At 61.3% G+C, this 24,773-nt stretch overlaps 1 protein-coding gene across 8 annotated transcripts; it reads right to left on the reverse strand.

The window, feature by feature from the left end:
* Positions 1-1,668: 1,668 nt before the first annotated feature.
* Positions 1,669-22,870, reverse strand: NRBP2 (nuclear receptor binding protein 2). 8 transcript variants are annotated; one of them, XM_084854680.1, is made up of 18 exons: positions 22,666-22,870; positions 12,278-12,400; positions 11,939-12,040; positions 11,213-11,302; positions 10,518-10,558; positions 10,304-10,398; positions 9,679-9,702; positions 9,270-9,353; positions 9,114-9,169; positions 8,780-8,875; positions 7,001-7,133; positions 6,809-6,911; positions 6,575-6,625; positions 6,100-6,235; positions 4,558-4,611; positions 3,515-3,578; positions 3,103-3,158; positions 1,669-2,539 (listed from the first exon to the last, which is right to left on the reverse strand). In XM_084854680.1, exons 1-18 carry the CDS (start codon positions 22,780-22,782, stop codon positions 2,471-2,473), a joined length of 1,494 nt encoding a protein of 497 aa, XP_084710806.1. In that variant the 5' UTR covers positions 22,783-22,870; the 3' UTR covers positions 1,669-2,470. The 8 variants fall into 8 exon arrangements, 6 of the variants coding, with proteins under 6 accessions (XP_084710806.1, XP_084710809.1, XP_084710804.1 ...); XR_014790804.1 differs by lacking the exon at positions 6,100-6,235; XM_084854683.1 differs by lacking the exon at positions 11,213-11,302.
* Positions 22,871-24,773: the final 1,903 nt, after the last annotated feature.

The raw sequence follows: 24,773 nt of genomic DNA on the forward strand, positions 1-24,773 counted from the left end.
TCATAGACAGCTACCATTCATCTCCATTTTATTTCCTGCAGTGGGAAATGGATCTTCAGGTCAAGAAAATGTTCCTTCAAAAAAGCCACACTAATGCAAACTGCAACTTTCACTTTTCAGTATCTGCCTGCAGACCACATGTGACGCTGCTCCGCCTCCGGTCAGACCCTCAGTCCATCTGCTCCAGCAGGCAGCGGTTCTCCCGTGTCTCAAGCAGAGAGAGGCCTTTCCCAGACCTGCTGGCTGGGGCCATTTTTATGAGATACAGGCAGCTGATTTAGCAGTGGGACCAGGCTGCCTGGTGGGTTTTGCTGGACAGCCACCAGTCAGGTATGCTGTAGCTGCACCCTGCAGTGCAGACCCTGCATCAAGCATGGAGTTGGACTCTATGCCCTTCCAACTCTATGATTTAGGGACTTTCTGCATGCCCAGCAGCGCCCTACCATGGAGCAATGCGTCCTCCTCATGCCGCTGCTAGAAGTTCATGGTGAGTGAATAAGGGAGGTGCCATGTCCTCTGTCTGGATCGTGCCCACCTGGGAGATACCTCTGGTCTGTGTGTATGCACCTGATGGGTGAGCGTTGGAATTTGCATCTTGGAACCACTACCAAGGGTTTGAGCAAAATGCAGCTGTAGCAGCAGTTGTACCTGTGTTCCCAAGAAGAAATGGGCTACGCTGAATGATGGTGCTTGTTCCAAGGAAAAGAGGGTCAGCAGGTGGCCCTCACAGCGGTACCACTGCCAGTGCTCTCAATGGAAATGTGGCTGTGGCTAATTCACAGGGGATGTGGGGAATGGCCCAGTGTGGATCAGCAGGCAGAGGCCTAGCGTTATGCAGCTCCTGTGAGCAATCCCAGCTGCAAAAAGGCAGAAGGGCAGGTGCCCGCACTGCCAGGTCCCTGCCTCTGCGCCCACCTTCTGCTTTGTGCCCATCTGCCTGCCAGCAGCCCCTGCACCCCTTTTCGGTCTATCAAAAGGGCAGCAAGTTAGAACCCTTTTGCTCCTACAAGGTTGGGGCACCCGCCTCATCAGACAACAGCAACTTGGGAGCGTGTTTGGATTTATCTTCCTGGCATCTCAGAGGGAGCTGGTTGTTGAGAACGCAATATTGGTCTGTCTGCCATATACGCAGAGCTGGCCTTCGGGAGCAAAAGGGGCTTCAGCTACTGCCCCCTCTCCCTCCTGCTGAGCAGCCCCTCCATGTGGATGGCAAGGCTGAAGCAATGGGTTGTAGGTTCCATTTTATAACAAGTGGAAGAGGGGGGCTTATGGCTTCTTGGGCAGATTAAAAATATTAGTATCCACCAAGTTGCCCTCTGGCCAAGTGGCTCCTGCTGCCCTAGATTTTGATGCCTCCCTCCCCCCAGTTTGTCTTGCAAAGGCGCTACTACACCAATTGGCATGAGGCCAAGGAGGACAATCCATTAAAGAAATCACGCTATGACTACTTCCTAATCCCACAAATGTGTTCAGCTGGCTAAGCTGGAGCTAAGGGCACACGAGGGATACGACGTTGGTGTGGTGACGAGCTGGGGAGCCCCCCATCCGGGCCTGCACAGACTCGTTGGACCCTGCCCCACAGAGAGGCCCCTCTGTGCCCCTCCTTGGATTGCTGGCACAGAGCGCCCTCTTCATCCCCCCAGGGAACAGCTGTCAGAGACTGAGTGGTCACAGTTCCCCAAGGGGCTCACTATATTTTAATATATTAACTGGACTGGTTGCTATCAGGGATGCCAGCAAAGCGAGGCATGGGCCACATGGCACAGCAGGGGGAGTTTGGCAGTCAGCACAAAGCATTGAAGGCATGCAAGCGCAGCGGGAGGCAGGCGACGAACACAACAGCCGGCCACACCGGAGAGCAGCAGCAGCCTGAGCAGTGCGCTCAAAGCAGCAGCAGCAGCGCCGCGCTGAAAGAAAAAGGCCTGGTGCTTCGCTCCTCCTGGTCCCCATGCCAGCAGCTCAGCCGCCTCCATCGCCTCCCCCACCCCACGGCTGGGAAGGGCGAGGCGCTGGGAGCCCAAAATCCGTGAAAGAGTGGCAGGGGCAAAACGGGGCAGGTGTGGCCCAGACCCCTCCCGCAAAGAACAGCAGCGCTTTCCCTCGTCACTCCCTCCCAAGACGTGCCAGTGCGCCCTGGGGCAGCTGCACAGCAGAGGCTCCTTCAGGCCAACACTTCCCCCATCTGCCTGCTCCAGCAAGCACTGGGCGGGGGGGCTGCTGGCAAAAATCCATCTGCTTTGGACGTCGCATCTCCGGCCAGCACCAACTCTTAGCCTTGTCATGCCCAGTTCTGGCTGATGATCAGGCCAAGGTGCGTGGGAGCAGTGCAGCCCGCCTCTCGTCTTCCTCGCCTGCCAGGCCAGTGTGGACAGAGGAGTGCGGCCGAAGCATCCCCCAGGTCTGCAGCGCTCGCTCCTGCCCCTCTTGATGTGGCCCTCCGGGCCCAGAGCCCACTGCTGAAGCGGGTGGCTCAGGAGGGAGGAGGCTGGTGCTTGTGGAAGGCAGTTTCAAGGAACATGGCCAACTTCTCACAGTCATCCTAGAGGAGAGCAACAGGCAGGATGAGGGAGGGCGGGAGGGCTCCCTCTGCTGCCGGCCTAGGAGGGAGCTGCACACACCCCCACCCCAGAAACCTGCTCCACTCTCCTGCCTTCTGCTGTGCCTCCCCTCCTCAATCTGTCCCCTGCACCTCATCACAGCTCCCATAGTTCCGATACAACTTTCCCCCCACCACACACACGGCCTCTTCTCTGCTCGCTCACCCACCAATTCCTTCCGGCAAACCCAGTGGGGTAGCAGCCCTGACTCTGAGGAATCATGCAGGGCCCACTCTGACCAGTAAGGCATGTGCCATGGTTTACATGACCCTTCTCATGCTCCAGAGACTCCCCACTCCCCAGTGTGAGACATGTAAGAGGGAGGCAGGCCTTTGACTGCACCACGTTAACTGCTGTAGGCGAACGCAACCCCCCAACTACAAATAACTCAGCCCCCCTCCACATCCCCTTGTGCCGCTCCCATCTAAAACAAACCTCCCCTCCCCGGATTTACTCCCAACTAGCCCCTGCCCTGTATGACACAGCGAGTGATGGAGCAGCTCACCTGACTGATGAATCCATAGTGCACAAGCTCAGCAGCCAGGGCCCGGGGGTGGTCAGCTGCAGAGGAAGGAAGGAGGGCGGACTGCTGAACAGGGCTGGACAGCCATTCTTCCACTGCCCTCAGGGGACGCTTCTGAGGACAGGGCAGCCACGGAAGAGCCTGGAGGGTTTGGGGGGTGGGGCGATGCTATAGGGTGATACTTTAAGCCCAGTGATTAGTGGGGGTGAGATGTGGATGGGGTGGGTGGGTGTTGAATACAGAGCAGGACCCCCAGCAAGGTCCAGGAGGGATGGCTGACACAAGGTCAGCAAAGTGCCTCCCCCACCCTGATTCTACTATTAAGCAGACAAGACCGCGCAGTTGCTGGGGCATCAGCAGTGGGGGCATCTGCCATGCAAAGAATGGGACTCACTTGGAAGCAGGTCATAGCTCAGCTGGCGATGGAGTTTGTCCTCCAGGACCAAGAGCAGAGTGAGCTGTGACACACACAGGGTGCAAAGTCACCATCTTAAAAACATTTCGTGAATCGCTTGAAGGCGAAAGGCCTTTATTTCCAGAATCTAACCAACACACACAGTGCACTAAGGAAGTAGTGCAGTGAAAACAAATATACACTCAAGTATTACTGACGCTCCCAGTTGCTTGGAATGTTGTGGGTTTTTAAATGCATTTCCTCATCACTCTTTGGAACCTAAGAAGTGCCGTGCCGGACTGGACCAAAGGCCTCTCTGGCCCTGCATTCTGTACCATCGTGGCAAAGCAGATGCCCCCGATGGGGAGCCCACGAGTGGGGCGGAGCACAACAGCCCCCTCCTGCTCCAGTTGGCTGGCACCCAGAGGCCTCCAGCCCCACGCCCGTACAGTGAGGAAGGTGCTGTAACAGCCCTATCCCCAACAGCATCCCTGTAGGTCTGTGGGACCGGGGGGCAGGGGCAGCAGGGAGAATCACTGAGCACCTGGGGAGACCCTCTCCCCAAAGGCAGGGATCCATCCAGGAGAAGAGCCCAGCTAACACCACTCACCGGGGACCCACGGAGCTGCCTTCTGCCCTGGCACCTCAGAGCGAGGGTCCCTCTAGCCCAGCGCTGGCAGAGGTCAGATGGGGCGTGGGCAGTGGCCTCACACGGAGCCAGGCCCCTGGGTCCTTCTAGCCCAGGATAGTTGGTAGGGGCCTGCAGCCATGGCTCTCCCTCCAGGTTCCCAGCAGGACCCTTTCCAAGTCCCACCTGGAGATGCTGCTGGGGGTCGAATCTGGGACCTGGGACAGCCCCCTCCCTCAGGAGGCTTGGTCCCTGCACTCCTCCACAGCAGCTTGGCCCTTCCCCAGCCCAGCCACAGGGTGGCTTGCCCCCTATCTTGCCCCCACCCTACGGCACACAGCTCCTGCCAGTGGGGGGCCAGCTGCTCACTGCTCTCTCAGGCCAGAAGACCTGCTGGAGTCGGAGGCCTACATACGTGCCATTGCCGCTTCTCTTCACTCCATTCCATGCTGCACTGCATTTGCGCCACCTGGGGGAGGGAGAAAGGCCAACACACTCCTAAGTGTGTGTGGGGGAGGCATCCTCAGCCCACATCCATCCATCCATTTAGAGCAGCCCTCAGCCTTCTAGGGCCATCTGAAGCATCCCCAAACCGGCAGCCAAGAGACACGAACCCTTATGGGGCCCCAGAGCCACAGGCTAGCCCCTCAGAGAGCCCCTCTGTGCACCTCCCTTGGCCAAGTACCTGATCCAGAGCCTGCAGCACACACATGTCCAGGACAGCCCCCCCCCCCCAACTGTTAACAAGGACAGGGCCAGCATTGGCCCAGGGGCTTTTGCCCTGGTGTCCTCCCCGCAACTTTCTATGTCAGAGGGGAAGGTCCATGGCTGTTCTGCTGAAGATTTCCCTGGCCCTGTGCAAGATCACAGCTGTGACAGGCTCCCACAGTGTAGCTAACCCCCAGAGCCAAGATGTGCCAGCAAGGCCGGCATCCTGCTTCTCCACAGTGGCTGGCCTTGAGCCATCCTGCTCCCCAGCCTGAGCACACCTGGGAAGCCCTCCCCTCCCTGTTCAGAGCCCAGCTGGGTGTGGGGGCTGAGGTGTGTGTTGGGACACAGCAGGAAGAAAAGGAGGGGGTCCAGAGATGCAACCTGCCCAGAACGGTGAGCAGCTCCTGGGATGGAGGAAACCACAAGGCTGGAGCAGGGGTGGAAGTAGCAGGGCGATTTGTCCATCTCGGCGGGAGGCTTGTGGGGGCAGGCCGAGGAAGGATGTGGCTTTCTGGGGGCTGCTGCTCCACTGGGACGGTAGCCCAAAAACAGCAAAAGTGATCCGAGATCACAGAGATGCCATCCATTTTGTGCCTCCTGCCGCAGGGGCTCTCTGCACTCAACGGAACGCCTCACCACTGCGTGCACTCTCTGGAGCATTGGCCGAGCTGGCACAAAGCAAAGCGGGGACGGGGCGCTTTTGGATCACTTTCGCTGTTGACTTGGTGCCTTGCTGCAGTTGGCTGCAGCCACTAACAGTCGCCAGGAAACTCTCCGATTTCTTTGACGGAGCCTTTGCTGTACCGCCCCCTCCGCTCACCAGGACCACAATCAACTCTTTAGATCGGACTTGGAGGAGCTGCTGGCAAGGGGGCAGGGTGGGGGAGGAAGCATGGTGGGCCGGCCAAGCGGAGGGCTCCCCCTCCGCCTTCTCCCTGTGCCCTCGGAAGGGCTCTGGATTCCAGGTGGGCACTGCCGCAGTTCCCCCAGGACAGCAGGCCAGGCCAAGAACCACCCCAGTGGCGCAGAAGCGAGGAGGAAGCAGAGCCCACTTGGACTCGGGGTGCAGACGAGCTGTGGGGTGGGGGTGCCAGCGCCCACCCCATGAGAAGTGCATGCCGGGCAGCAGCTGTGCCAGCTGGCCAGGGGCCCGCCTCCCCCAGCTGTGAGGCTCTTGGAGAGGCCGAGAAGGGCCCTGGCTGGAGAGCAGCGGGAGCTGCCTGCCTCTCTCTCCAGGCACTCGTACCTTCCTCGTCTCCACATCAAAGAGCTCCGGTGTGGGGGTCTTGGCTTTCTGGGCGTCCTCTGTGGGCTGGGAGGTGGAGCGGGGCAGCGAGCGAGGCCGGGTGGTGGCAAAGTTCATGAGGGGGTAAATGCCATTCCTGGCAGAGAAATGGAGACACGCAGGCATCGGGAGAGCCCAGCCAGTGCCTGAGCAAGGCGGAAAGCCATGGGGAATGGGGGCAGGGGCACTCCATGGCCAGTGGGGGGGCTTGCCCTGGGGAGGGGGCAGCAGAGGCGGCCACACCTTCCAGCCTCCGCCTCTCAGCCCCAACCTCAGGACTACAAGGGCCACCATGGGGCTGGTGGGCGGGCAGCACTCCTCCAGGGCTTTAGGGCAGGGCAGAAAAGCGCCGTCCTTGGCATCCCGTGGGCCCTGAGGAGCCTGGGGCAGGGGAAGACCACTGCCAGGCAAGCAAGGGGCATTTGTGCACGCTTACCTCACGTCCTCCAGGAACTTGTCCAGCTCCAGGAAAGAGACCTCCGAGTACCTAGCCGAGAAGCAGAAGAGAAACCGGCTGGCTGCGGGGCGAGGGCGGAGGGTCCCTGGCATCCTTCCTGGTACTTGAAAAGCAGCGGGGCCGGCCTGGCCTTGGGGCTCATGCTCACCCCCACCAAACTCTGCTTCTGAAGGGCTTCTCTCCCTGCAGCCCACCACTGCCCAGGCTGCCCACCTCCACTGCACGGGGGGGCGGCCCTCCTGCTGGATCTCCGCCATCACGATGCTGAGGTCGAGCTCCTTGGTCTTCTCCTCCACGACATTCTCAGGCCACAGGTCTGCAATGAAGGCAGGATCGGGGCTCTGAGCAGGAAGCACAGCCCTCTCTGGGGCGGAGCACCCTTTCCAGCCAACCCCCCAGACTCACACTGGTTGCTGATGAAGCAGTGGGCTGCCAGCAGCTTCAGAGAGTGGACCTCAAAGAGGACCCGATGGAAGAGCAGGTTGTGGGCTGTGGGCCGCCTGTCAGGGTTCAGGAGGAGGCAGCCCAGGATAAACTCCTGTGGGGACATTGGGTGGGAGGTTAAGAGGCAGCCACGCAAGGACAGCCTCACCGTCCCTCTCCTCGCGAGGAGTGGATGCCCGCAAGGGGCAAAACCGCCTGCCGAGAGGGCCGCTGTGTGATGCGCGAGAGGCGGGCAGCCCGAGAAAGCGCTGTGAACAGCATCGAGGCAGGCGAAGCATGAATGGAAACTCGCCACGTGGGACGGAGCGGGGCCCCTGCCTGCCCTGGCTTCCTGTCTGTTCCCTGGAGCAGGTTAGAGTGCTGCCTTTGACCTATCCGAAGGGCCGGACCCTCCCATGACAACCAGCCCCCACAGCAAGACCCTCATCTCTCCGACTGTGTGCAGGGTGCCCCCAGCTTTGCAGACAAGGTGGCTGGTTACCAAGGCTGGAGCTTTCTCAGCAGGTGTGCCCCAATTATGGGATGCCCTCCCCAGACACATTTGCCTGGCACAAACTCCATGCCCTTTGAGGTGTCTGGTGGAAACCATTTCATTCACCCGGGTTTTTAGCAATCTGTTTCATGTGGAGCGGACGCGATGATCATAAGCCACTTTGGCAAGCACAAGTCTAAGGCCAAGGGTCTAGCTGGGTCTACAGCCGCCTCCTCTCTTCATAAACCATTTGCTGGAGAGGGGCGCGGCTCCATGGCAGGAGACCCACTTTGCAGGTAGCCGGGGCCAGGTTGAATTCCCAGCCTCTCCAGCTAAGCAAACAGCGGCGGCACAGCCGAGAAGCAGTGCCTGCTGCTGACCGAGAGGAGGCCCCGCGCTGCCATGATCTGGTGCACATGGTCACTTGGACAGACGTCACCACCAGCATCTGCTGTCCCTTTCCTGCAACGCCTTCCGCACGCACGGAGGTGTCCGGGTGTTTCTTGGGTTCGTTGTTGTTCCTTGGCTTAACTGCACCTCCTGACAGGCCTCTTTAACAAACCACAATCCACAAGCTTTTAAAAAGACACTTCTCTGCCTGGAGCTCTGGAGAGCTTCTGCCAAGCAAAGGTGGCCATCCGGGGCCAGCCAAGGGGCTCCTTTGTGGGCAAGATCCCAGTTCTACTGGGGGCGAAAGCGGCAACTCTGGCCCCAGGAGGGCTGGCCTCCCCCATTGCCTCCATCCAGCCACCCTTTGGATCAGCCCATGTTACCCAGAATACCCAGAGGACTGGAGGAGCAGCCTGCTGGTTGTTTTCTGAGAGGGAGAGGAAAGGAAGCAGGTATTTTTGAGGAGACCACCTTTGACACCAAATTATTCCGGCACCAGGACGTAATATAATCTGTCTGTGCTAGAAAACCTGCAGATGTCACCCGCGGGCAGGGGCGGGGTGGCTGGCAGGCCCCTAGCTGCCTTGCAGCTCCACTGCACAGATGCCGGCTATGGCTGGTGCCCTCAGGTCGATAGCCGTAACCCCGGGGGGCAAGAATCCAGATGTTAACATCTGGGTGTCTGTATGTACAGAGGGGGGGAAGCAGCCCAGATAAAATCCAGCTGGAAAACTGAGGCTTGGGCAATGAGAGAGGCAGGCACGACTGGAGGCAACTGCTGCCAGGAGACTGGGGGCAGCGGGGTCTGAGAGAGGAACTGGAAAGGAAGGTGGCAACGGAGCCACCCAGAGCCCTCCCACAGCAGCAGCTGCTCTCACCCGCATGATGGGGTCATCCAGAGAGTGCCGGGCACGCTCAATCGCCTCTTCCGTCACACACGTGTCCCCGTTGGATTGGATCTCCAGCACTGCCATCTGTGGGCAGAAGCAGAGCAGGACCTAGGCCAAACAGAAGCAACTGGGGCAGGACAGAGGGGGCAGCACTCTCCAGCACGGGGGGGGGGGCTTTCACCAGCAGGCAGAAGGCGCAGCAGGGGAGCAACACTGCCTGTTCTGGGATGGAGGCTCCCACCGCAGAGGGGAGGGGAGGGGAGCCTCCCTCTGTGATCCCAAAGATGCCTGGATCATCCAGCTGCCCCAGCTGCTTCCCTACCTCCAGTGCACACATCCCGAAGGAGAAGATGTCCACGGCTGTCCCATCCGCCATGTCTGAAAAGCCAAGCAGAAGCACACCGAGCTAACCACAGCTCTGCCCCCATAAGAGTCCTGTCCGCGCTCCACCATGCCCCGGGCGGGGGTCTGCACTCACGGCCATACTCCGGGGGAAAGAAGTGCAGGTTCCGTTGCTCCTCTCGCTCGGCACGGAGGGGGCTGCGGAGTTCCAGTGGAATGGCTGTGAGAGGCAAGACCGAAAGCAGGCGAGGATGGCCAGAAGGACCTGCCCTCAGGCAGGAAGAGGCCTGGGGGATCCCCCAGCCTCCAGGAATGGACTGGGGCCACACAGGATCCTCTCGGGGGGGGGGGTCCATACTCCTAGTAGCCCAGGACAGCCCTACGCTGGCTAGGCAGGGGGTCATAAGGCTGGGTGAGGGGTGCACGCCCTTGTATTTTGGCATCTCCTTGTACCCCAGGCATGGCCTGGGCACATTTAGAATCCTTCCACAGAGGCTGAGGAAGGCCAGCTCAGCCAGTGTGGGGCCGGAAGAGGCATCGCTTACCTTTTGCAAAGACTCTGTGCCAAACTGCAAAGTAGAGAGATGGGGGCAGGGGGTTATTGAAAAGCAGGTGGCTCTCAGAAACGAACAGGGAAAGCCAATCCCCTCCCAAAGGTGTCGCTATGGAAAAAGGCAGAACGGAGCTCCGCTGGGCATCTGGACTCGGACGACGCACAGGCAGACCTAGCAGCATGTTTGATTCATGTCTTGACCACAGTGTGGAAGGAACAGAACGCTGCCAGGTCCTGCCCAGCCGCCCATTTTCATCAGCACCCAGACAAACACCTCTGGGAAGGGAGGGTGTGTAGGTGACGCTGGATGAGATGACGGCCACTGGCTTAGAGGGCTTGGAAAGGGGGCGGCAGGGTGAGGAGCAGCCCACGGAGACCTTGCATGAAGAGGGCACAATGTGGCCCCTGCCAGATGCAGAAGACGCGCTGTGGCTGGGGGCTGCCAGGAGAGGTCGGTGGCCTGTGTGTCCTGCTTCTGGGCTTCCCGGAGGCGTCTGCTTGGCCCCTGTGGCAGGGGTCCAGGTGAGGGGGGCCTGCATCCGTTTGACCCAGCACCCGGCTTCTTATGGCCAACCAAGGGTATGCCAAGGTGCAACATTCTGCCTCTTGCTCCATACCTGACCCGATTTTGATGAGTCCATTGTGCTGGATGAAGACGGTATCACTGGTGAGGTTGCCATGGATGATGGGAGGGTCACAGGAGTGCAGGTAGCTTGAGAAGGAAGAGACACCTTTGGAGCAGCCACTGGGGTGCGGCCCCCTCAGGGAGGCTCAGGCAAAAGGCAGCACGGCTGGAACGGGGAGGAGCGGGCATGGGCAAGGAAGGCTTACCTGAGAGCGGAGAGGATCTGTGTGCACCAGCGCTTCCAAGCCTGGGGGCGGGCAGAGTAGCGAGAGCGGAAGTCAGTTCCGAGGCAGCGCGTGGGGCAGCTACGTGAGGGCTGCTCCCAGCACTGGGCCTCCCCGCCAACAAATCAGCCTGCAGCAGGGGTGGGGGAGAGGAAGAATGCCCCCCTGGGGGGGGCTTCCCGTTTTTTCTGGGTGAGGGGCTCCCAAGACCCACAAGCTCCAGAGGGCCCATTCCACGTCCCGGGCTGACCCAAATGGCAGGCCAGGGGCTGCCCAGATCAGTGCAGGTGGCGCTGCCCACGGGAGACAGGCCCCCGGGGCACCCTTCACACCCACATCCGTTTAGCGCTATTCCGCGAAGCCCGGCCTGGGGGGTCATCTGCCCCAACCAGGAAGAGACACGAAGAAGGGAAATCGGGGACAGGGGGAGATGTGGCTGCCTTCCTCCTAGCCCCCCCATTCCACCCAGAGGGACTCGCAGACCACCCTTCCCACGCCCGTTGTGGCTTCCCAGCTCTCCCGGCTCCAGCAAGAGCCTCGTACCTGCTGCCCCCAGATGCGAGCGAGGCCTTCCTCCAGCTGGCTGGGGGCTGCGCTACCTGCCTGGCCCGGGGGGGCAGTGGGCCAGCCGCCCCCTCCCCCGCCCGATGGCCTCCTGGGCCAGAGAGGGCTCCTACCCGGGCATTCATTGCCTTGTGGTTTTTCTTGGTCTTCTTCAGGAACTGCTTGAGGCTTCCTGAGGAGACGTACTCCGTGATGAAGACCACCTGTGAGGAGAGCAGGCGGGACGTGGCCCCTGCGGCCCCAGGCCCCTCCGCAGCACAGTGACCCCAAGCAGCCCCGGGCCTGAGGGAGCGGCGCTCCTGGGATCATGGCCCTCCCTGCCCGGGAGACGGTTTCAGGAGCAAGGCCCAGAAGCCTGCACCCCAAAGCAGCCGGGCCAAGCCGCAGGCATCTCTTCATTTGGCCCCTGCCTTCAGCGTGGCCGCTCCTGTTCTTCTCCGGGAATGCCTGCCTCTCGACCCATGGATCCTGGCCACTCCCCCTCTGCTTTCCGGACAGCCCACTTCAGGGGCCTTGGCCACCGCGGCAGGGCCACACGGGCCTGGCGAGCAGCCCTGGGACCGTGCGGAGCTGCCTCCTGCCCAGTCCAACTCCGGGCCCATCTGGCTCGGAGCCCCCAGGGGCTCCTCCCTAAAGGGCCTGGCCAGGCCTGCTGCCACCCGGGAGCCTTTGCCAGATGTCCTGCTGCCCGGGCCGGAGCCCAGGGTCTTCTGCCTGCAGAGCAGGCGGGCGCTCAGACGTGGAGATTCCCACCCCGTGCCCAAAGGCGGGGTGGCCCCATTCCCGCCCCCAAGGCACATTGGGCCAGCCCAGCCAGGGCTCTGCCTCGGCCCCCTCACCTGGGCCTTGGACTCCTTCACGTCCAGCCAGTACTTGTGAACTTTCACGATGTTCGGGTGGTCGACAACAACCAGCTGCTCAAACATGGTCTTGATCTTCTCCTGCTGGGACATGGCAGGGATTGGGGGCAGGGTGCGCCGAGGGAGACGCGGCGACGGGGAGCAAGCTGGGGGGCCCGCGCATGGAGCAGCTACGGCGGGCGAGGGAGAGGGGAGGGCTGCGTTCCGGGGCAGCCTCAAAGTGGCCCTGTCCAGCGCTGCCGCGCCTCAGCTGAGGGAGACTTTGGGGGCCATGTTTAGCCCGACCCCCCCCCGAGGCGTGGGGGTGGGCAGCCTCACCTCGTGTGCCGTGAAGGCCTTCTTGTCCACAAACTGCAGCTCATTCCACACCACCTCCACGCCCTCCTCCGTGTCCATGGCCAAGAACGTGCTCTGGAGCCCGGGCATGTTGCCCTGGTTCACCTGACAGAGACGCACAGGACTCAGTGGGGCGCAAGGGGGGCCGCCCCCAAACCAAGCCTGCGTCACCACAGCCAGTCCGGCAGACTTGTCTTTAAAGGAGACTAGATAGGTGGGGGATGCACGGAGCCCCATGCTCAAAGGCGCCAGGGGGTCTCTGAACACTAGGGCTGTCAGGGCGGGTGGGGGGCCTTTCCCCATGTCCTGCTGGCAGGCTCCCCGCTGGGGCACTAGGCAGCCACTGTGGTGAACATGACGACACTGGAGCAGAGAGGCCCCAGGGGCCAGGCCCAGCAAGGGCGTTCCCGGGCTGCACACCCCCCCGCCCCGGCTCCTGCCCAGAGCCCTCGGGGCAAGGCATGGGCCGTCCTGTCTCTTTTGCCAGGGGAGCGGAGGCTTCCAGTTTGCTGCCAGCTAACCACAGGAGGGGGCCAGGCTGGCCCCCCCTCCCAGGCCACACACAGCCCCCTGCTGAGCTCTGCGTGGAAAGGAGGCTCTAGCTTGGTCTCTGGGCCAGCCGCTCTGGCTGCAGGAACACTTCCGGGCCTTTACGGTGCCCTGCCATGAGTGCTGTGGGGCCGGGCCAGAGCCCCATGCCCTCAGGCCAGGGCCTAGCCCTGGGGGGGCCCTCCAGCTGCTCTCCCCTTCGGGGCCCACCACCTGGTTCTATCCCCTCAACAGCAGTCACTGGTGGCAGCAAGAGGGATGGTTTGCCACAGCACCTGCTAGTTCTACCCTGGCCCAGAGGATGCCCTGCCCCGATCTCTGCAACTGCCAGGGCTGCCAGCCTAGCCTTCCTCCTTGCCTGGGAGGGTAAAGGCCTGTTGCAGGCATACAGTTCATTAACTCGGGAAGATGGAGCCGGGCTGGCGGAGGCGCCTCGTGGCCCAGTTCCTGTTGCGGGGCACAAAGCAGCCCCATTGTCTCCCCCCCACACACTGCAACTCTCTTAGGCAGCGCAGACAAGGACAGCAGAGCCACCCAGCTGTGCTCGGCCGTCTTCCTGCCCAGCTCTGCCTGCCCGCAGCAAAGGAGCGGGGCTTGCCAAGGTGTGATGCCACCCCGAGTTGGCCTGGTTGCAGACTCCCTGAGGACACCCTCTCCCAAAGGCCCTGGGGCAGAAAGGGAAGCCCAAGATGCTCTCCCCCCACACACACACTTTGCCGTTTGCCAGAATGGGGCAAAATGGGCCGCTACCCTCCAGCTCTCCACCACTGCACTGTGCCCAGGAGACCCTCCCAGAGGCGGAGGCCATCACAGGGGAGCCCCTGCCTCCCTTCTCACACAAGGCCCGCCTCCTCCAGAGAGGCACGGGTGAGCGAGAGCCGAGCAGGTGACCGAGCCTCGGCGTGGGAGGCAAAGAATCCCTACAGCCACTCAAACAGATCACCATCCCCAACCATCCTGACAGAGGGACACAATCCACCCTCCTGACATGCTTTAGCTACTTAGGGACTTTTAACCGCTTCGTGATTGGATTATATTCCGTGGTATAGAAGTATCAGAAATAAACAAACACTCCAGTTGGGATTCCAAAAAGGTGGTGTGAAAGTGGGCCTGACTAGGCCCTGTAAGTAGTTTGGTTCATTTTGGACCCGAAAGAGAAGAACATCTCTGGTTGCCATTGTGGTACTGGCTTGTTGCCCTTTTTCCCGCTATTGTGTGAGATCTTCTTAGACTGTTGGCACTTTGGCCTCCTCTGGATTACAAAATAGCCACCTCTAAAGGACCAGTAGCGAGCCAAGCGCTTGCTGGCGAGGGGAGCATAAGCCTGGCAGTCAGCCCAGCTCCTGTTAGTGAAAAGAGTTGTCTCAGCTTTCACCAAAGACACGTTCTCACGATGTGGCCCACCTGCATCCTGCTCGACATCTTCAGCTGCCTGAAAGCAAAGAACACTTCCCTGAAAGTAGTGAACCAGATTCGAGTAGACTCAAATGTTTCCGACTGCTACATCTGCAGCCATGTGCCAGTCCATGCCCATAGAGGCACACCGATGATCCAAATCCCACTAAATCAGGCTAAAATGATTAAACCCCATTACCTACTTCTTCCAGAAACAGCCACCTAGCGAGATGTGCAATGTAATAAGCATGATTGGTGTTTGTACTGTTTTGTTCCACGTGATCATTGCTTTGATTAAATGTTGTATCAAATGCCTATAAAACTATCCGTAAAGCTGAACTGCACCAGATGGGCAGTGGGATGCAAAGAGAAATGTGGAAAGAAGAGGTAAAGAGACTGAACAACTGATAATACAAGCATAGATGGTGAGCCTGAAAGGCTCAAAGGGGGGATTGTGAAGGTAGGCCTGACTAGGCCTTGTAAGTAGTTTGGTTCAGGAGAGGTGCCTGATGGGATTGTGTGTGTGTGTGTGTGTCTGTTGTTGTTGTTCAGTCGTGTCCAACTCTTCGTGACCCCATGGACCAGAGCACGCCAGGCCTTCCTGTCCTGCGCTCTCTCCCGGAGCGTGCTCAAGTTCATATTCATTGCATCCATGATGCTATCTAGCCATCTCATCCTCTGCCGTCCCCTTCTCCTTTTGCCTTCAGTCTTTCCCAGCATCAGGGTCTTTTCCAGGGAGTTTTCTCTTCGCATTAGGTGGCCAAAATATTGGAGCTTCAGCTTCATTATCTGTCCTTCCAATGAGCACTCAGGGTTGATTTCCTTTAGGATGGACTGATTTGACCTCCTTGCAGTCCAGGGGACTCGTAAGAGTCTTCTCCAGCACCACAGTTCGAAAGCAGCGTGTGTCTGACCATAAAGTAAAATTGTACCTTGCCCGAAACCAGGAAATTCCTACCCACCAAAGTAACTCGTCCCTAAAGACAAGAAGGCCGCTGTGCTAAGACTGTTGCTGAGTGCCAATTGGTTTCTGAGCATGCGCAGTGTGTGTTCTCCAACTTTCAGTCTGTATGAAAGCATCCTGTTTCTTTTGGGGGTGGGAGACACAGGTTTTCTCTCTCCCCCATGGCCATGATGTGCTTTAATAAACATCTGACAACCGAACCGGCCTCGGATATTTCCCTAACAACCCCCGCCCCCACCCCCTCCCAAGCGCTCCTGAATGTGCCCCCAAGAGACTGAGGGGCAGCAGGTTACCCTAGGTGGCCCAAAGTGGCCTGAATGACGCCCACTGCAGGACTGACATTCACGGCACGTTTCATCCAGCAAGGCCAGGGCCCAGCTGTTGGGCGCGGAAGCCTGCGCAGCCTGGGGAGCAGCGGGAGCACCTTCCGCTGCCCGCGAGAGGCGGGGAGTCTGCCGGCACGGGAAGAGGGCTGCCTGTGCTCCAGGCTGGCCCCCCCCCTCTGGCGCTGGGGCCCCGCAGCAGCAATCCAGGGCATGGCGGCGCACCTGGCCAAGAGAAAAGCAAAGGGCGAGTTGGCAGGGCAGACAAAGCCAGCACAGGCAGGGTAGTGCCAGGCCCAGGCAGATGCCCCTTGCGGCGAAACGGAAGCGGCGGGGTGGAGCCCAGACAGGCCCCCGAGGAGCGCCCCACCCCACTTCAGCCACGGCAGAGGCAACAAGGGGAGCGCGCATGAGCAGAAAAGGAGGCCCGAGGCTGGATCAGGCCTAGGGCCCATGTAGGGCAGCATTCTGCTCCCACTATGGCCCACCGACTGCCCGCAGGAAACCCACAGCAGGACACGAGTGCAGCAGCGCCCACCCGCCCACGCTCCCCAGCGACTGGCGTCCAGAGGCCTACTGCCCGATATTGGAGGCAGCATGCCGAGTTCCAGGTTCTCCAGCTTCATTTCAGGGGGGGAAGGCTTTGGATTTCAAAGGGGGTTGAAGGAAGAGAGCAAAGGGGGGCAGTTCCAGGCATCAGGGTGCAGGGGGTGGCGCTGCTCCAGGAGACGGGGTCCTTCAGGCAAGAGGGTGGGGGAGCCAGAGGAGCCAAGGCTGCAGGCAGGGGTGCCCTGATACACGGGGGGAGCTCTGCAGCAGTGGCGTGGAGCTTGCCATCAGTCTGACAAAGGCCTGTGCAGCGCTCCAGCCCTGAGGAGGAAGAAGACGGCGGTGGAGAGGAGTGGGGGGGCATCCAGCAGGGCCAGACTTCAGGACAGACATGGAGCAGGCTGCTGTGAGCGACCCACCCAGGCAGCTCAGCCACGCACAACTCAACAGGAACACACAAGAGAGGGACTTTTCAGGGGTGCCCCCCCCAGAGTTTGACTCACCCCCTTTTTGGTTGCATTGTGGGGGGGGGCAACCTCTTCTTCAGCTGGCTTTCAGGCTATCAGTCAGCTGATTTTAACTGGATGTTTTCTGCTGCTTGTAGGCATGAGTGCTGCCTTGCTTTATAGTGCTGTTGATTTCTTTGGTGTGTGGTTTGTATGGTGCATCTTTAATGTTTTAGTTTGTATTTTGATGAATGTTCTTTGTATTATTAGCTTCTTTGAACAATGTTCAAGCTTCATAAATGCATTCCTGCGAAGGCAAGTGCAAAGCAGCACTGTGCAGGTGAGCCTGCTTATGGGGCAAAAGGGGCGCGGGTAGAGGCCACCCTCCCTGCCATCAGTGGGGCACTGGAGATCTGCGCTCCTCCTCTGGTCTCAAAGGCCAGGACCACAAAACCTGCGCAGCTGCTGCAGCCACCCCAGTGAGACAGAAAGAGTGCTGCAGGTGCACCGTGGCCCCCACACACACACACATACCCCTGTTGTGGCTGAATGTTGTGCCCCCCAACACGAGGGGCAGGGAGAGCCTGGGCCACACGAGGCTGCGCCCCAGCGGGCTCCTGGCGCCTGCCTGCCCTCGCCTCGCCTCGCCCAGGAAGCCACCTTGTTGCTCAGCCAGGTCTCTTTCCTGCATTGCCTCCTCCTCCCAGGCAGCCTGCGGGGGGGGGGGGGCGGCCGATCAGCCCAGGAGAGGCGAGTCACTCTTGGGCGGGGTGCCAGTGCTGCTTTCTGAGGAAGCTGCAGTCATGGCAACTACGCGGGGAGACCCAGGAGGCGAGTGCCTGATGCTGTGCAGAGCGAGGCCTGTTGAAGCCCCTGGGCCTCGGGCGGGAACGTGAACCAGACCCAGGCCCAAGCTGCGGGGGGAGTGGCTGCCCAGGAAGAGGGGGCTCCTGGGTCTTTAATGGTCAGCTTGGCCTTAGGCACCATTTATGGGGCAGGTCTGAGAGAAGCTGCAGCTGCTGAAAGCCTCTCTTTTGCAACACCACCAAAGGAGCAGGCATGACCCCCCACCAGTAGCAGCACCACCACCACCACCACCACGAGGCCTAAATGGCAGGGCAGCGAGCCCCCACACAACCCCATGTCCCTGGCCCTGCCCCAGGCATAGAAGTGAATCATCCCCCCCCTCGATGTCCTGGGAAACCTAACAGCCTCCCCTTGCCTACCCCTCTAGAGCAGGGACCACCTGAGATGCAGGAAGGCAGGAAGCAAAGTCCTGCTCCAGAGCGGGGAAAAGTCAGGCCTGGAAGTAACCGGGGGATGCAGCACCTCTCTAGAACAAAGGGGAGCCAGCCAACCACACAGGCAGGCAGGCAGGCAGGCAGGCAGGCCTGCCCGGGCTCAACTGCAGGCTCAGCCCTCCCGCTCCTCCCCACGCAAGCCTGACAGCAGGAAGCGCAGATAGGCCGCCAGCCCAGGGCTCTGGCAAGATAAGCAGCTGTCCTGCACAGACCGCCCAAGCCCAGCAACCTGCCCCCGGGCTGACCTGCAGCCCCCTCCAGCAGCAGCCCATGGGGCACCCCCTCCTCCACTGGCCTTGGCTATAGCAGCCCCCGAGGGGGAGTCTCAGCTGGCCTTGCCAAGATGGGGATGAGGGAAAATGGGAAGGGAGGCAGGCCAGGCAAGCTATTCTCACTGGCTCCAGAGGGCGGGTTTGACATTCAGGATTTTCTTTTTGGAAGAAAACAGGGGTGGGGCTTCAGCTGTTTGCTGCAAGAAAGCAGAAAGCCTGCAGGGACACCCTCCAGGAGGCAGGAGTGATTCCGCTGAGGAGCAAAGCCATGCACGGAGCTCTGGATCATGCAGCCAGCCATCACGGAGATGCCACCATGGCACGGCACTAGTGCAGCAGCCCACGGCAGGTCTTGGACCTGGAACCGGAAGGAGGGTCTTGGACCTGGAACCGGAAGGAGGGGCTTGGCCCACCTCTGCTCTGCAGAGGGGAGGGCTGCAGGGAGAGCGGGCAGCAGGCGCCTCCTTGCGCCGACAGGCCAGCGCGATCGGAGGCGATGCAGCCAACCGACACCTATGAACGTGTCCAGCTCAAGCTGGCAGAAGGAATGCTGCCACCACTGCCTCACAGTGGCCATCCCTGCAAGAGAGCCCCCCTTGACAGGAGCCGGGTTTTCTAGGAAACACGTGGTGGTGGTGGTGGAAGTGGCATTATTATTACATTTATATACCACCTTATCTGCTAAAAAGCCATCACGGTGGTGTACAACAATTTAAAGCCTTGAAACAAGAAAATTAAAATAGTGAAAACATTAAAATCTTAAAAACTACATATTTTGAAAGGCTGCATGGAAGAGATGCAGATCCACAGTCTTCCTAAAGGCCAAGGGAGCGGTGACCAATTGTGGTTCTTCAGGGAGCACATTCCACAGTTTGGGAGTGATACAGGGAAAAGCCCTTTCACGCCTGCCTGACAAATGGGCTTCTGCAGGAAAGGGCACCCTCAAAAAGGCCTCTCCTGCAGATCTAAATACTCAGCAAGATTCAGCAAGGGAGCAGGTCCCTTAAATAGCCAGGATGGCTTTAAAGGATAAACCTTGAATTATACCCAGAAAGTGCAGATCTTTCAAGACAGGTATCATATGGTTCTGATACTGCACACTGGTTAAGCCGCTTCCCAACCCTCTTCAAGGCAGCCCCACATAAAGCGCGCTGCAACAATCTAAAGGTGATGTAACGGAGCCATGGAGGACTGTCGCCAAGTCCTACCAATTCAGGCAGGGTCGCAGCTAGCATCCTGAGCCTCACTGTGTGAATGCACACCTTGCCGCCGCCACCTGAAGGTCCAGGAACAGCGTGGGATCCAGGAGCACTCCTGATCCTTCTGGGAGGGGGCAACCCCTTCCAGAACAGGGGGCTCAATCCCTGTGCCCAGACAGTCCTGTGGCTAAGCTCTTGGGTGCAGAAAGAGAGGCACACACACAGTTTGGTGGGTGGGGGGTGCAGGAGGCGGCGCTAGCGAGGACGCAGGGTTGGTGACCAGGCGTCAGTTCTGTCACAAACATCAGCTGAGGCTGTGCCAAACATGATGCAGTTGCCACACGTACACAGAGCTCCAAACCTGGGAGTAGCTGTTGTGGCACCAGAAGGGCTGGTGCTCAGCATTAAGCCCTCCTCACCCACATCCCTGGGCACACCTAAGGAATCATAGGATCATAGAATAGTAGGGTTGGAAGGGGCCTACAAGGCCATCGAGTCCAACCCCCTGCTCCATGCAGGAATCCAAGTTAGAGCATCCCTGACAGATGGCTGTCCAGCCTCCTCTTGAATGCCTCCAGTGTGGGAGAGCCCACCACCTCCCTAGGTCATTGGTTCCATTGTCGTATTGCTCCGAAAGTCAGGAAGTTTTTCCTGATGTTCATCTGGAATCTGGCAGGCAGGAGAGCCCAAACCACAGCCACCAGACACAGGGCAGGGGGTTGGAAGACAGCTGCCTGGCAGGAGGGTGGGGGACCCTTCTCCCTGGCACAAGGAGATCACATGGGGTGTGGGAGTGACCACGGCCCATCCTGGCATCTGCTGAAAGGCCCTCCATCAGGCCCAGCCAGGGGCCACGTGGGGATCACTTGGGCCATCCAAGGATAATGAGCCCCCCCACCCCCCCAGCCAACTCTTTCACCACTTGGAGAAGGAGACTTATTATAAGAGCATCAGAAGGGCCCTGCTGGATCAGATCAGGGGTCCCTCTAGTCCAGCATTCTCTCCACACAGTGGCCAACCAGCTGCCTACGGGAAACCCACATGCAGGACACAAGTGTCACAGCACCCTCCCAACCACAGTCCCCAACAACTGGTGTACATAGGCATCCTGCCTTTGGTACTGGAAGTAACACGGGCCCATCAGGACTAGAAGCCACTGACAGCGTTCTCCGCCAGAAATTTGTCCAACTCCCTTTTAAAGCCATCCAAATTGGTGGCCATCATTCCATCTTGTGGAAGTGAATGCTATAGTTTAACTCCGCACTGTGTGAAGGACTTCCTTTCAGTGGTCCTGAACCTCCCACCCATCAGCTTCATGGGAGGACCCCACTGGGTTCTAGCACTAGGAGAGGAGGAAAAATGCCTCCCTGTCCACTTTCCCCACACCAGGCATAACTTTGTACACCACTGTCGTGTCCCCCGATCCTCCTTTTTTCCAAGCTAAACAATCCCAGCTGCTCTAACCTTCCCTCGGAGGGTGACCGTTGCGGCGGGAGGGGGTGCCGGCTTCTCTCTAAGCCAGGGGAAGGCGAGCGTGAGGCAGCAGGGCCAGGCAGGCTGGGTGCTCACCTGCCCTGACCCACATGCTCCCCCGGTCCGTGGAGGGCAGAGGCACGCCATGCCAGGCTGCCGGGCGGCTTGCGAAGGCAGAGTGGGCGGCTCACGCAGCATCAGCCAGCAGGCTGCTCTGCCTCTTCCCAAGCACACAACCGCGGACTCTGCGCAGTGCCTCAGCCTGCACGCGGACGCCAGCGGTGCCAAACCTCCCTCAGCCCAAGCTCCCTTTCGGAGGAACTCCCGGGAGCCGCCTTTCGCAGGAACTCCCTCTTCCGGGGTGGGTGGGCCAGAAGGCAAAGGGGCCAAAAATCCTCGCCTATTTTAGCTTGATGGTGACTCTTCGGATGTCGGGAAAATGGCCCAAAGCCAGGAGACCACCAAACGACCGTGGGGCCAGGAGAAAGGCATGTGGCCGGCTGAAGTCCTGGGGGGCCGGACCTGGCCCGGGGGCCAGAGCTCTGACCGCTCTGGCGTGCGCACCCCCAGGCCTTCTGGCTTCTTGTACCCACGAGCAGCTTGGACTCATCCCCCTCCCCAGTCCAGGTAGGCTGGGCACTTAGCTGCCCCCAGGGTGTCACGCCCCCCCATGAAGCAGGCCCCCTACCTGGGCTTCGGACTAGCCCCAGAGGCTGGCAGGCAAGAGGGAAAGGGCAGGCCAACACCGAAGCAGCAGCAGCGGGGGAGACCGAGCGCTCGCTCAGCACCCCTGAGCAAAAGGCGGGCCCAGCTGCCACAGCAGGTGGGGGAGGCCGCCCCTTCCCCTTGCTCCCCATCGACAAGAGGGAGGGCGAGAGCTGGGGAGCACCACACTTGCCACCGCTTTAGGGTTTCGGGGTCGGTGCTAATAAAGCTATTGCTCCAGCATGGATGCTGGGATTTGCCTGGGTAGAAACTCCAACGGGTCACCCAAACATTCCTGTTCAAAGAGCCTCGCGGCTGCTCTGTGGAGGGGGCCTTCCAAATGCAGGCCACCCCTGAAACCAGAGATGCTTTGCCACGGGGCTTCCAAGGCGTGCTCGACGGGGAGGCGTGACAGCAGCTACAGGCTCCCTTTCCGGGGGGGGGGAGGGGGACCGGGCCTCCTGGCGGGCTGGCCCAGATGAGCGCCCGCTGGCCTAACGCCGCTTCGGGGCTCGCCTGCGTCCTCGCTATGAAATCAGGCCCCTACCTGGCCTGGCGCCTGCGCTGTGCTGCGCTGCCAGAAGCCCCGATCCACCCTCGCACCACTCCCACCTGCTCTGCGCTCACGGCCCCCCCACCTTCCCCTGCTCCGCAGCATCCACGGAGGCTGGGCTGGGCTGGGGGGCAGCCAGCGGGCGCCCTTGGCTCCTGCAGCCGGGCTGCCTCCCTGGCAGCGCTGCGCGGAGCAGGGGCCCCGCCCGGGGACTGACGATCCCCCGCCTCGGCCTGGCGAGGTGCGGCCGCGAGCCGGGCAGAGGCGGCGCAGAGCCGAGCGGACCCCGAGGCTGGAGCGAGCTGCGCGGCCTCCCTTCCCCGCCTGCGCCGGCGGAAGGAGCAGCGGGGCCGCCGCGGGGAGACCAGGGGAGGGGGGCCGCCGGGACCCAGCCGCCCGCCCGGCGAGTCCGAAGGGCTGCAGGGACAAAGGCGGGCGCGCGAAGTAGCGGCCTCCGCTCCGGCGTGTCGCGGGGGGACGGCCTTGGAGAGCAGCCGCCGGGGTGAGCATCTGAAGGGCATCTAGTCCAACTCTCCACGCGGGGGGAGACTCCCGCACTGCCCCAGCCCCCCTTCGGGGGGCAGACGAGCCGGCCAGGGGAGGGGGCCCGGCGACCCCGGCCCCTACGTGGCGAGGCGAACCTGCTCCTTGCGCTTCTGCCAGCGGCCGCACGGGCTCTCCTCCAGCACCTCGCTCTCGTCCTCGCTCTCCTCCTGCGACGCCGCGGCCACCGGGGCCGCCTCCGCTGCGCCCGACATCCCCGCTCAGGCGGCTGCAGCCCGAGGAGGGCGGCGCGGCTGCTCGGGGCTTCGCGGCCGCTCTCCGCGCGCCGCGCCCGCCGCCGCCAGGGCGGGACCAGCCCAGCACCGCCCCGGCCGACCAGCGCCCGCCTCCGCTCCGCCTCGCAGCTGGGCGCGCCGAGGAGCGGGGAGGGGGGCGCGCCGCCGCCCGCGGGGAACGGGCGCCGGGCGCGAGCGCCCCGCTTCGGCCAGCCGCCTCCTTCGGCTCGAGGCGGCGGCAAGGGGCGGGAGGCGCGCCCCGGGGCTGAGGCGGAGCGCCCGCCCGCCCGGTCGGGCCTCGCGGGCTCCTCGGGCGGCACTTCGCGTTGCGCGCCGGCTTCGCGTGAGCCGCGCAGGGGAGGCGGCGCGGCGCGGGGAAGCACGTGCCCGCCTTCCCGCGGCAGGCCGCCTGCCTCGCGGGGCCTGCTCCAGAGGACGCGGTGCGCTGCGCGGAGACGGGAGAGGCCCGGCACGGCGCCAGCGCACCGCCGGCCGGGCCGGAAGCCCCGCCGGAGGCCCGAAGGGCGGCGGGGGTGCCCGCAAGGTGAGCCAGCCCCGCTTTCGCTCGGCGGCGCCAGGCCGGCCCCGGCCCCGAGCGGCCTTGGAGCTGGTGGCCCGCAGGCCCTCTGCAGAGCCCCGGCGCTTGGTCGCCAGCCGCCGCCGGCCAGAGGGCCGTGGAAAGGCGGTCTCTGAGGGGGCTTCGCTTGCGACAGGGCCGGGGGCGTCTCCCCGCCTGCGCTCGGCCGCTGAGCGCGCCGGTCGCCGGGGGGAGGGAGGGGAGCTGCGGGGCCGCCGCCGGCGAGGTCCTTGGAAGCTCCAGCGCGGCGCACCTGCTGCCGCGCGGGCCTGGCCGGTGGGCCGGCAAAGCGAGGGCCGGGAGAGGCCGGCGCGGTCCGGAGGGGCCTGGCTCGCGCGCCGCCGGGGTGCAGGTGGCCGGCCGCTCCCCGGCGGACCGGTGCGTGCAGAGCCGAGGCGCCACGCGCTCCGTGGCAGAGCGATTCCGCCGCGGGCCCCGGCTGCGCCACAGCGCCCGAGCCCCAGCCAACACGGCTGGGAGCGGGGGCCGCGGGGCTGCAGACCGGAGGGCCCGGGAGGGCGGCTCACTGGCCCGAGCCTTCGGCGCCGCTGGCAGAGCCGGGCCAACCGGCGGGCCCCCGGCGCCGCAGGAGAGCCGAGCGCGTCTCCCCCCTCGCAGACCCGAGGCGCGCGCTGGGCGTGCAGGCGCCTTCCGGTGCTTTTGAGGGAGGGACAGCCGCTGCGGCCAATCGTTTTGTGAGGCATGAGCCCCCGCCACCTTTCGGTGTGTTTAGCCAATGAGTGAATCGCAGTTAGGGTCAGTATTTGGCCGGAGATAAGTAGAAGTCTTGTCCGCAGAAAGACCTTCCCGGTTCATTTTGACGCCCCCCCCCCTCCTTTACTCTTAGAATAGTGATTACCATCCATAGAAAACAATTGGGGAACCCAGAATTTTAGTGTAGCTGTGATTGGGCAGTGCCATATCCAGCCCCAAACAATGGGTTGCCGAAATGACAGGACTTCATGTAGTTTCTTCCCCACATTTATTTGAGTTAATGTTAATCACAGAAGACAGCATTTGCCAAAATAGCATTTGCCTTTTTTAAGATATCTTCTCAAGGCTAAACATGCCCCATTCTTTCTTTCTCTCCCCACAGGGCCTTGTTTCCAGTCCCCTGATCATCTTTGTTGCCCTCCTCTGGACCCTCTCCAGTTTGTCTGCATCCTTCTTAAAGTGTGGTGCCCAGAACTGGACACAGTACTCCAGATGAGGCCTAACCAGTGCTGAGTAGAGGGGAACTAGAACTTCTGGGTATTTGGAAGCTAGGCTTCTATTAATGCAGCCCAAAAGAGCATTGGCCTTTTTTGCAGCCACATCACATTGTTGGTTCAAATTCAGGATGTGATCTACAACAATTCCAAGATCCTTCTCACTTGTAGTATTGTTGAGCCAA

Source organism: Heloderma suspectum, chromosome 4 (genome assembly GCF_057233095.1).
Source record: "Heloderma suspectum isolate Gila_16-S chromosome 4, 16-S_ref, whole genome shotgun sequence".
NCBI classification, from domain to species: domain Eukaryota; kingdom Metazoa; phylum Chordata; class Lepidosauria; order Squamata; family Helodermatidae; genus Heloderma; species Heloderma suspectum.

Coding starts and splice junctions, on each gene's coding strand:
- NRBP2 (XM_084854678.1), bottom strand. CDS start 12,598: ATGGGGAAAGGCCCCCCACCCGCCCTGACAGCCCTAGTGTTCAGAGAC. Junction 3,579..4,557: donor AAGAGAAGCGGCAATGGCAC/GTATGTAGGCCT, acceptor TGTGTGTCACAG/CTCACTCTGCTCTTGGTCCT. Junction 3,159..3,514: donor GAGCTATGACCTGCTTCCAA/GTGAGTCCCATT, acceptor CTTCCTCTGCAG/CTGACCACCCCCGGGCCCTG.